At 35.7% G+C, this 13,106-nt stretch overlaps 1 protein-coding gene across 1 annotated transcript in view; it reads left to right on the top strand.

Moving 5' to 3' along the window:
* CALB1 (calbindin 1) overlaps nucleotides 1-13,106 on the top strand; it is a 39,850-nt gene that overhangs the window by 14,377 nt on the left and 12,367 nt on the right. The window contains exons 4-5 of the mRNA XM_020979722.2: nucleotides 12,285-12,368; nucleotides 12,721-12,777. Coding sequence (XP_020835381.1) covers nucleotides 12,285-12,368; nucleotides 12,721-12,777 — 141 coding nt within the window. The remainder of the gene's footprint in view (nucleotides 1-12,284; nucleotides 12,369-12,720; nucleotides 12,778-13,106) is intronic.

Here is a 13,106-nt window from a genome sequence, read left to right as displayed (position 1 = left end):
TAAACCTTCAAGCATTATATAACTGCAGGCTATTCTAACTCTTGTGTAATGCACTTGAATGGAACTCAATGATTTTCTTGAGTCATCACAGTCATATCCCAAATATTTTCTTGTTATTAAAACCAATTATTAAGGATATAAGGATATGATATGCAAGATATTTAGGCAAATAATAGAAATAAGAATAAAAGCCATTTATCTGTAGACAAATGTTGAAAGGATATGAACAAACAGGTAAAAAAAAAAAGGAATTGCTTACTACTAATGACCACAGGGAAAACTGTTCCAAATGACTAACAATAAGAGAAATGAAAATCCAAATAACTCGGAGATAAATAAAATCTGCCCTACCACCCTTACAGGGTTTGTCCTAAGACTCAAATGAAATAATGTAAGAACAATGCTTTATAAACTTTAAAGTGATGCATAAATGTCAGAATTATTATTGTTATTATTATGCAACCCTTATTGTTGTTACTGAATAAATGGCACATACAAAGAAACACATCTGTCCAATACCAAATTCACTATCTTCAGTGAGAACAGAGAATATCACAATTCTTTTTGATCCATTTGGGCCAATCAAGGTACTTTTATGCCATTCATGAGTTTGTTCATTAACATGATCACATCAATACATTTCCTTTAGCCCATCCGTTCACTCTCCAAGAGCTATCCCTTATGCCAAAGAATAAAAAGGATGGGAGGGAAAAGTTCAGTAAAATTAACCAACGCATTAAAAGTCTGCCAGTGTCTGGAGGGCCCCATACCTAGAGTCTCCCATCTCTGCAAAAAAGAGGAAGAGGTGTTTTTTCACATCTTTTGGGAGCCAAATATGACCATTATAATTTCATAGCATTCCATTTCAATTTTTTGGTTGTTCTTTCCACTCACGTTGTTGGAGTCATTATGTATGTTGTTTCCTGGTTTTGCTTACTTCCCTCAGCATCAGTTAACGTATCTTCCCATGCTTCTCTGTATTGATTTAAATTGTTTCTTAGATCTCAGTAATATTTAATTATAGTCATGTACTACAAGTTCTTTAGCCATTCCTTAACTGATGGGCATCTGCTTTGTTTCCAGTTCTTGACTAACACACAGAGTTTTGCTATAAATATTGTGATATATTATGGGACTTTTCTTTTTATGCTGACCTCCTTGGGGCATGTGCCTAGGATCAGTCTCTCTCTGTTAAGGAGTTTAGACATTATTTCATTTTGCTTTCCAGAATGGTTGGATCAATTTACAACCTCATCATCTAGTGTGTCTGTCCTCCCAGGACTCCTCCAATATCAAATATTCTCATCCTTTGTCATCTTTGTCAGTTTTCTGAGCATGATATGAAACCTCAGAGTTATTTGGATTTTCATTTCTCTTATTGTTAGTCATTTGGAACAGTTTTCCCTGTGGTCATTTTTTTTAACCTGTTTGTTCATATTCTTTCAACATTTGTCTACAGATAAATGGCTTTTATTCTTATTTCTATTATTTGCCTAAATATTTTGTATATCATATCCTTATATCCTTAATAATTGGTTCAATTTTTTTCTCAGTCAACCTTCTTATCCTACTTCCATTAATGTTGTTGCCATAACCCTTTCAAGTCATCTCCTTGTCTAGAACAGTGATCTCTAAAGTGGGGACTGTAGCCCCTGGGGGACCATGGCTTGACCCCAATTAGTATGTTATTAACCAGTCAAAGTGTAGAAAGATAGGTCACATCCCACCCTCTCCCCCTTTATCAAATCATGGGTTTGTCTCCAACATAATGATATGACCCCTTTCAATACTCATCCACTTTGTCTTCTCCTATAGCAGGCCTTTTATGACTATATTGAGCATACGCTCCTTAGGGTAGTCATATCCTAACCTAACTTGGCATCTGCAGTAGCAGCTCAAACAAATTTCCACCCCACCATTCCCCACAGCATCCACATTCCATGTCCACCATGGCCTAGTCTGCCAGTGACTAGGCCCTCCCCAAAAATATGCACGCGCATGTACACACACACACACACACACACGCACACAGACACACATGCACATACATATGTACACGAACATATACCCCATAAACATTTTGGTTTTCCAGTGGGAAAGAATGAGTAGCATAGGATGAGCAGTCATGCATATATTGCATTCTAATATCAGATTACTTTCTTTTTTCTCTAAATTTGACTGCTCTTCTAAACTTCCCTGTTTCTATAGAGGGCACCAACATCTTTCTAGTCTTCCAGGTTCTCAACTTTCTCCTTTAGCCTTGACTCTCATTTAACCGAAGCTGTTCTCTTCAAAATTACTAATAATTTATTAATTTCCAAAACTAATTGTCTTTTCTCCATCTTTATCCTTCTTGGCCTCTCTGTGGCATTTGATTCTGTTGACCACCTAAATGATCTCTCCTCTCTGAGTTGTCATGACACCCCTTCTCAGTCTTCTTTGCTGGACCATCATCCACATCATGCCATGTAACTGTGGGTTTCCCAAAGGTTTCCTTGGCCTTTCTCATCATACTTTCTCATTTGATGACTTAATTAGTTCTTGTGGATTTAATTATTATCCCTGTACAAATAATTCCCAGATCTACATATGCATCCTTAATCTCTGTCTTGAGCTCTAGTCCAGCTTCACAAACTACCTATTAGACACTTCAACTAGACTGTCCCATAGGCAAATAATTTCATCATGTCCAAAATAGGACTCATTACCTTTGTCCCCAAACCTACTTCTTTTCTGAAATTCTTTATTTCTGTAAGATATCAACATTCTTTTAGTCAACTGTGTTCTTAACTTTAGCATTATTCCAGACTTTTCACTTTCTCACCCCCCACACATCTAGTTATTTGACAAATCTTGTCATTTCAACTCTATAATATTTCTCCTATAGGTCCCTTTCTTCGTACTCACACAGCCACCACCCTAGTTAGGGCTTCATCACCTCTCAGTCTGGACTTTTGCAATACTCTACTAATTAGTCTCTTTTCCTCAAGTTTCTCTCCACTTCATTATACCCTTTACTCATCTGCCAAAGTGATTTTCCTAAAGCACCAGTCTGACCAGGTCACCTCTCCCTTACGCAATAAACTCCAGTGGCTCTTATTGACTCTATAATTAAATAGTATTTCATATTTATCTCATACTTTTTCTTTTCTTTTTTGTGTGTTTTATAACGTACAAAATGATTAGTACAGGAGTATATATACATTATATGTGCATAGATACATATATGTGTGTATATACATATGTGTATATTGTATTGTGTATATATACATACATATACATATATATGAGCCGCATACACAAAAAATTAAAGGCACATGATCAAAAAAGTTTGGAGACTCAGGAAAATGGATTGCCTGACTCTTTTGCCCCACATCCCTACATAACAGAAGAAAAAGCATTTGGGGAACTACAAAAAGAATAGAAGAGACATATAAAAAAGCAAACTAAGTGGGACACGCAGCTGCCTTCCAATGTTTGAAGAGCTATCATCTGGAAGAGGGAGTTGACATTCTCTTCAGCTCCAGAAGGCACAATTTCTGCCGAGCTGATGACAAAGTATAGGAAAGCAGATCTGGGATTCATATAAGGAATGGTTTTCTAACAGCTCTATCTAAAAATGAAATGAAAAGGCTTGTGAAAAAGTGATTTGTCTGTCCCTGAAAGTACTTAAGCAGAGAGTGGATGACCACCTATCAAGTCAGCTCAATTAAACATTTATCAAGCACCTACTATGTGCCAGGCATTGAGAATATAAAGATAAAATGAAAACAGCCTTTTAAGGAGTTTGCACTCTACTGAAAGAAATGGCAAGTGCATAATAAACTAAACACAAAATATATACAAAGTTAATATCAAATAATTTTAGGAAGGAACCTTAACAAGTGAGGGGATCAGGATGGGCCTCAGATAGAAGATGGCACTTGAATCAAGCCTTGAATAGAGAGGGATTATAAGAGACAGCTGTGAGGAGAGAGAACATTCCAGCGATGGGGATGACTTGTGAGACATTTGAGACAGTAGGCCAGTATAGCAGGAAGGGGGTATGCTCAAACAGACACTAGATTGACCAGCCTCATTCCTCAGATCATGTATTGGGTTATCGGAAATCTGGCTTCTTTAAAGATGAAAATCAGTGACAGCCTCTTTTCATTGACACGTCAAATTACTGTATGAAATGGAGTAAGCTAATAGGTCAAGGTTCAATGATCTCAGCAGTGTGGGAACTCAGTTCACCACCTGACGCCAGATGACAACTATATCTTAATAGATATCAGACTTGCCTAGTGTTACTCAGCTAATGAATGTCACAGGTCTTCCTGACTCCAAGTCTAGCACTTTATGCTGCCACTCTGAAAATGAAATGAGGTGTTTTATGTAAAATTAGTCTACTTTTACTTAACGAACAAAAAGCTAATTTGGCCTTCTTAGTATTATCTATCTCACAGTGCCAGTTTAAAACCAGTAATTCAATACATTCAAGTTTATTTGCTTTGCAAGTTGGAGAAAATGAATATAAAGGATAACTTGAGTCAAGTTCTGTGCCCATGAGGCTGCAATGGTCAGCAAATATGTTTCTGCATTAACTTACCACAAGTTATAGTAATTAAAGAAATCATAAGAGTGAGACCTGTATTAATGAAATACAGAGGCCACAGATATAAAAATATATTTTATTTTGTTTAATTTTATTTTTAATTTATGGAATAAAACAAGCATTTCTATAACATAGTATGGAATAAAAAAAAGATGATTGTACATGAAACTGCACATCTGTTATGCACAACTTGCAATTCCTTTCAAATATACAACAAAATTATCTTGTATATTTTTTCTTCCCTCCCCCTCATCCTAGAGATGGCTGTCATTAGGCACAAATAGGCATATATATATGTATATATACATATGTATATGTATATATACACATATATATGTATATATACACATATATATGTATATATACATATATATGTATATATACATATATATACACACATATATACACACATACACATACACACACAAATATGTATACATATACACATACATACATACATATATACATATATATATGTAAAATTATTCTGTAATAAAAAGTAAATATGTATAAAAGTACTTGTACTTTAAAAATTATACAATGTTAAGCAAACATGAAATCTTTTATTTAAAGACCTTCCAGTCAGTGTCATTCTGGGCCTACCTCACATAGGGGTCAGAAGTTGCATATAAGAGGTGAATGGCAAACTCTATATTACCATTCCCAGAATTCTGTAACTTGAATGTTGTAGCTAACAGGCACATTAATAGAATTATTTCCCAAAATCTTGGGGAAAAGCTCAAACTGAATCTTTCAAAATTGGTATTTAAGTAATTCAGCAAGGACATAAAAAATTTGTGAGTATGCAAATATTAAAATAAATTTCCTGTATAATTCTTAATTAGAAAATGACTCCTATAGTTGTTTTGTGTGGACATTGTCAGTATGTAGCATCTCCCTCTTTTGAAAGAGCTCTCAAACGCTTCGTTCAATGGCCCACAACCTCCTCATCAAGGATGCTATTATTCACCCATTGTCCCAATCAACCCAACACCATCATACAAACACACATACACGTATGCACATACAAAATGCATCTTTTGTTTCTGAATCACTGGCTTTAAGGTATAGTAACACCTTTATTTTTGTTCTCTCTATAAATTAAGTACTAAAGTAATAATGCAGGCAAAAGGGAAAATTAACCAAGGCAAACAGTGGTGACAATGTGGGGATTGGGTTAAGACAATAAGAGTTACTTTGTGCTTCCCTTTAAATCTATGCTCACACACTCAACCAAGGACAGAATTCTTCCAATCTGAGAAACTCCTCAGTTATTTGGGAAGTAAGATAAATTAAAGCCAGTCACTCAGTCAACAAGCATTAAGCACTCTATAACAATAACACTTAACTTTACAAAGAGCTTTGTTTTCTCATTTAACCTTTACACCATCCCTATGAAGTAGGTGCTATTTTCATCCCCATTTTACAGATGAGGAACTGAAGCACAGAAATTTTTCAACAACTTGCCCAGGATAACATAGCTAGTTAGTTAATGAGGGAGGACTTCTGAATAATGCAGTAAGTTTCTGCTATGCGATTTGAACTCGGGTCTTCCTGAATCCAAGTCCAGGGTTCTACCCACTTTGCCACATAGCTCCCTCCTATGTTCCAGGCACTGTACTAAGCACTGGGGATACAAAGAAAGGCAAGAACAGTTCCCACATATAAATAACTAGATACATATAGTATAAATATAATATACAGTAATCTCAGAGTAGCTACTAGTAGATGGGGGGGGACTAGTAAATATCTTTCATAGAAGGTAGGATTTGAGCTGAGTCTGGAAGGAAATCAGAGGTAGAGGGTAGGCATGAAGGACGTTCCAGGCATGGAGGACAGCCAGGACATGTGCAAGAAATAGAAAGTAGACCAATGTAGCTAGATCAAAGAGCGTGTGGTGGGGAGTAAAGTGGAAGTCACTGGAAAGTTAGGAAACACCCAAGTTGTGAAGAAATGCCAGACAGAGACCCTATTGAGTACTAGAGCTAACAGAGAGCTTCTGAAGTTTATTAAGTAGGAGAGTTACTTGGTCATACCTACGTTCTGGGAAATTGATTTTGTCAGCTTAATGGACATAGTTTTAACTTTTTTAATTAATTAAATTTATATTAAAACATAACACTGATCTTCAATGTTGAGCTTGCTTATTAAATAGTTTATGCTTAGTTACGTTTAATTTAATTTATAGTAACGCATGAAATATCATTATAATTTATTAGTCACTTTCTCCAAGATCCCATCAGAATTCTTTTGTTTGTCCATTCATTCTTATGCATTTCCTTATATACAGTTGGAATTGGTGAAGACTTCATTCCACTGTGAGGTTTTTTTTTTTTTGCTTCACATCATTTCATAAAGGTCATTTCATATTTCATTGCATTCTTCACACTTGTCAGTCTTAACTGCATTATAGTACTCCATTATGTTCATGCATCATGATGCATTTCCTTATTGGACATTTAGGTTATTCCAATATTTTTGCAATTATGTTTAATGCTGCTATGAAAACATTCGAACACGCTAGCTTTTTTATGGTTGTTCTTTATAATATATTCAGGGAATATTCCCAACAATGAAATTGTTAGCCAAAGGGCATGACCTTTTTTGTTATTTTTACTTCATACTGCCATATTATTCTCCTAAAAATTTCTACAAGTCTGCAATTCCATCAGAAGTGCATGAGTATACCAATTTGTTGACAGCAATATTGAGTTCCATTCCTTTAAATTGTTTTTGCCAATTTAACACATACTTACATCTTAAATAATGTTAATTAATTAATTAATAATTAATAATACAAAAAAATAAAATTTAGTCTTGGATACTTGGGTACTTAAATAGGTACTTGTACTCCTTTATCTGGCCTTGCTGTTTCTCCCACCTTTCCTTTGGAAGGGAAGTCCTCCTTCTTCCATCAGGACCAATACTGGATGTGTCATTTGGCCATCACATTAGTTCAGGCCCTCATTCCCTCTCTCCTAGACTATTGCAACAGTCTTCTAAATAAGATCCCAGCCTCTTCTCCCCTCCAATTCATTGCCTACACAGCTATCATCATCATTTGCCTAAAGTAAGAGTCTATTTGTATTCTGCCCCAGCTCAAAAACCTCCCTTCTTAGCTCTGTGACAAAAGGCAAACACCTCAGCCCTCATTTAAAGCCATTCATAATCTGGCTCCAGCCTACCTTGCCGATGTATTTCATATTATTCCTCTTACTTCACTATATTGTAGCCAAATTTGCACACTTACTAGCTGTTCTCCATATTCAGCATTCCAGCTCTTAACTTTAGAGCCTTTCCTCCATAACTGGAATGCCCTCTTTCATCACCTCTACCTCTTAAAGTTCTTAGCTTCATTCAGGAATCAATTCAGGTGATATGTCCTCCAGGAAGCCTTTCCTGATTCCCCTGGTTCTTAGTGATTTTTCTTCCTTCAGATTACCTTGTATTTACTTATATGTATATATGTTGTATCTTCCCAAACAGAAAGTAAACTCCTTAAAAGCAAGGATCATTTTTCATTTTTCCTTCCTATCACTAAATAATATATAGTAGTTATTGGGCCTAAGAGCGCCATGCACATAGTAGATGCTTAGTATATACTTGCTGAATTCAATTTAATTTGCCATTGGCTCTCGAGGAATTTAAGAGGTTAGTAAAAGGATGAGACAAAAATACAGATAACCAATAATATCCAATGTTTGTCATTCAGTCAGTCAAGGATTTAGTATGTACTTGCTATGTAATGTGCATCTGAGAATTACAGAACAAGGAAATACTGCTTCCTTCATGGTGATCAATGCAAGCTTCCTGAAAGAGGTGGCATTTGAGTCAGGCTTTAAAGGGTGGGAACTCAACAGGTAAAAAGAAAAGAGAACATTGCATACCCAGGGAACAACTGAAGCTAAGTCAGGGGAATGAGTGTGCAGATCACAGGGAGCAGATAATTGTTCGTTTTAAATGAACTACAGAGTATGTGAAGAGGAGACTGAAGTCTGAAAAGTTAGGGTAATATTAGTTTGGGTATGGTCTTAAATGTCAAGCAAAGGACTTGGAACTTCACTGGGGAGATAATAGGGAGTTAGGAAAGACTTTAGAGTAGGAACGATATCCTCAATTGATATTTACATCTCTTTCTAGTGACTTAACTCATCTGTGTTTTTTTTATTACCTCCACATATTACTCCTCCTCCCTTCCCCCCATGACCTATTTTGTCTTTCAGGGCTTTGGGATTTCTTTATCATTTCTACTTTCTTTCACCTAACTTAATGAACTCTTACTATAATAGTGAGAAACTGGGCCAAGAATATATTTTGTGGTATCATGTTCAGTAAGATGGTGATTTCATCCATATGATTACTCCTTTCCACAGTAAATATTGCAATATATCCATGTTTTCCCAACCTGAACACTGTCTGTCTATGTTCTCACCCAAATCCTTCATAGAGATTTCCATCCACCATTCTAGGTGCTTTTCTCTAAATCTCCTGAAATGGTATTGATACCAAAGGAATGGAATGTTTATTAGTTATCCCTCATTTTTACTACATGATCAGCTTGCCTCTTTTTACATCACACAGCTCTGTAATGAAATATTTTATGCTGCTTCAGCTCATCACTATTCATTAGTAATATATCATAGCCTACTCATACCCACCATGCATCTCGCCATTGCCCCTTGGGCGACACTCAACATTAATTTTTCAAACACTATGATGATAAAATTGTGTCATCTCTAATATGTTCAAGGAGATACTAGAGACAGGGAAAAGTCTTGTTAATGAGACATTTTGGGGTAAAACTGTTAAAAGACTAACAGTCATACAATATTACCAGAAGAATTCTAATGTCAAAAAGACAAGCCTTTGCTTCAAGAAGAAACTCAGGATTATTAAAAGTACTGAACGAATTCCCAAAAACAATCCAACCTACTTTCCTTCTGTTCATTTCTGGACCCAACTAATTTTCTTTCTACAATGTCTGGCCAAGATATATAATGGACCAGAAATATGGGTTATTCATCCACCTGAAGAGCAATGCAAATAATAGCATTTTTCAGCCACTTGGAGATAAGTATGTATGTGTGTATATATATATATATATATATATATATGTGTATATATATATATATGTATATATATAAAATCACAAACTCCTTTGAGTAATTGTTCATCTCATTTAAGAGGTTTTATGTAATCTCATGTTTCACACAGACTCCAAATAGAAGAGGGATGTCTAGTAGATGCTGAATTCTTGCTGACACTCTGCAAACAGAGCTCTAGAGAATAATTTATTTCACTTATTAGGAATCCCTCTTACATTTGGATTCTGTGACAAGATATGTGCTGGTGCTTCTCCTCTGAGTTTACCATTTATCTACTCTGTATATATCTTTATGTATCTAGTTATTTGCATTTTGTGTTTCCCCAATCAATTTCTTGAGGTCAAGGATCATGTTTTTGCCTTTCTTTGTACCTGTGGTAGTTAGCATGGTTCCTAGCATATAGTAAGTGCTTAAACGCTTAACTGACTGACTGAGATACTTTTCACAGCTGTGGCAAGCACACATCTCTCTGTTTGGGGCCTCATTTAATACTAATAATTAGAGGATAGTTTTTAAAATATTGTTTCTTGTATGGGTTTTACATATTCATGAGACATCTTGTTGGAGAGTGTTTAAGGCAGCATTTTGCTATACCAAATCAAATTTGTTTTGATAGTCAACAAACACAGGTGGGAATCCTATGTTCCCTATACCTTTCAGTCAGCTTTATGACTATAAGTTGTTGTGAACTGTAGAATACTGTCTGAAAAAGTCTGCCTATTTCTTTTTCATACCTTCATCAAGGATACCCTCAATGTGTGTGTGGTGATTATACTAAATAAAATACGGATGAGTAGCTGTTGATATTTTCTTGGTTTCTTTTTTCATAAACTCCATCATTTTTCCTAAGAATTTAGTATCTTTTCTTCCAAATAACTTGAGAATTAATATTTCAGCACCATCAAAATTATGTCACCACCAACCCCCAACTTTATCCACTTCTACTCACCACATCTTATCACATAATTTTGGCTACTTTTCCCATTTTTATTACCTTTAGGGCCAATTCTCCTTCCTCATGCAACATGTTAGAGATTGTGATATTAGAATCCACCATCATCAGTGGAGAAAAGGGTTCATTAAAGAAATCTTTACATATCTTCCCTGTTGAGGTACGCTCATTGTCTTCCTTCTAGTTTCACCTCCAGGATAATCTAGTTTAACTGGATTTTTTTTCTTTTCTTTTCTGTGAACTTGTTTTTCCCTTCACAGATTCTTACTGTTTCATGAGGTGATACTGCTCATAATCTTGCTCTATTGTGCTCTATATGATTTTACAAAAGAGTCTACATTATGAACCAGTGTTGCCATGCCTCGACAAAGAACCCAAGAGTCTGCTGGTTGAGGCAGTGTCCAGGCTTTTTAGTTCTGTTCATTGTGGAGACTAATTTACATTGGTTAAACTTCCTGCGAAAATTATGATAGTTTGTTTCAATTCTGATCTTTTTTCCATTTCCCATTTTTGTTTTTAACAACTTGTTTAAATAGATTAAGTTGAAGCTATTTCAATCATAAACAATACCTTCCTCCTTAATTTTCATCCATTTTTTCAATATGACATTTTTCACTTTGCTTTAGCAAGTCAGTGGTTCAATGGCACACAGATGGCTGATTTGGAAATGACTGACCTAGGTAAATGGTCATTTCTGGCTTATTAAAGTATAACCAATTTCTTTTTTTTTTCTGGTGCCATTTGGGGCTTGTCATGTCCAATGATTCTTAACTTTCTTCTTGAATAAAGTATTCAATAACTTTATGTATGAGGCTTTGGTCTCTCATTTTCACATATGAAGGAAAATTATTTTGTTGTGTCTCGCTCTGCCTCTTGACTTGTCAGAAACAAGAGTGCATAGCCCAGATTGTGTTGGGGACAGAAAGAAAGATGGGGGATGATGTTGGTAGTATAATACTTCTAGCACAAAGGGTACAGAATATCTCTGATGGCACCTATTGGTTTATGTACCAGATAATTAATACTAAAATACACCAAGGTATAAGGCTCTATCTCCTTTTTTATCTGTCTCTTTCTGTCTTTCCTTTTCCACCCCACACCCAACATAATTTAAAAGAATAAGGATAAAGCATATAGCATGTATGGCTAGGCAGAAAAATAATTTTTGCATAGGCCACTTTTTAACCACTGAAAAGAAAAGGTTTGGAATAAATTGCTAGTGGCATAGGTAAACATTCCAAACAATACTAATAATATTCCTAGAGCAACATATCAAAAAAGAAGTAGATATTAACAATTTTTTCCATCTCCTGTATTTCTGGCTAGTCAGATTAATTCTGGGAAGAAAAGCATCAGGCATATTGGAGAGAATATTTAACCTAAAAAAAAGAGGAACCTTGGTTGCAATACTGACTCTGAACCATTTTAGCTGTGTGCATCCCAGGCAAGTTTCCTTACCTGTAAAACAGGAATGATGTTTGTATCACCTATCTTACAAGCTGCTGTGAGAGCATGCTTTACACATCTTACAATGCCATATAGGTGCAAAGTATTATTCTAGCAACTCAAGCAAGAGTGTTACTCTCAAGTTTCTTAAAACACCCATAACTTCCTTTCTGATCTTTTACAGTTGGCTCATGTATTACCAACGGAAGAGAACTTCCTGCTTCTCTTTAGATGTCAGCAGCTGAAGTCATGTGAGGAATTCATGCAGGTACTGGGAGGCAGGAAAAGCCCCTTTAGGGGAAATTGTCAAGATCAAAAATCAATAGACATTTTAGCACCTACTACATGACAAGGTGCTAAGTACAGGCAATTTCTGCTTCATATATTTACTAACTGTGTGACCTTGGGGGAAGTCACTTAACCTCTCTGAGTCTCTGTAAAATGAAGAGGTTGCACCTCTAAGGTCTCTTCCAGCTCTAAATGTAAATGATGCAATGGTTGGTTGTTCTAAGGAACAAAGGAATGTATTTGCACTTTGTAAATCTTAAAACGTGACATAAATGTCAAGCATTATGATTATAATTATTTTACTCAAATGGTTGTGCCATCATTGTTTTCAGACATGGAGAAAGTATGACACTGATCATAGTGGCTTCATAGAAACTGAGGAACTGAAGGTAAGTGATGAAAATGTGAACTAGTTTCCTTTCTAGCATAATTCTGAAAGGCTAAAGATATAATATGGGGTCGCGGTGGGGCAATCCTTGTATGAACTGCTGCTAGCCAATGGTGCATTTTTCCCCTGAGGGTTCCTAACCTGAAGCCTAGGAACTTGTTTTTATAAAATATTTATGATTGGTTCCCTTTGTAATTCTATGCACTTTGTCTTACGTATTTAAAAACGTTACTCTGAGAAGGGGTCCATAGGCTTCACCAGGCTGACAAAGAGGCCAATGACACAAAAATAGTGAAGAAATCTTATTTTAACCTCTTCTTTCACATCTGC

The sequence above is a fragment of the Phascolarctos cinereus genome, unplaced genomic scaffold (assembly GCF_003287225.1).
Source record: "Phascolarctos cinereus isolate Bilbo 61053 unplaced genomic scaffold, phaCin_HiC Scaffold_4;HRSCAF=312, whole genome shotgun sequence".
Taxonomy (NCBI): Eukaryota; Metazoa; Chordata; class Mammalia; order Diprotodontia; family Phascolarctidae; genus Phascolarctos; species Phascolarctos cinereus.
Note: the sequence above shows the minus strand (reverse complement) of the source record. Positions and strands in the feature narration are given on the sequence as shown.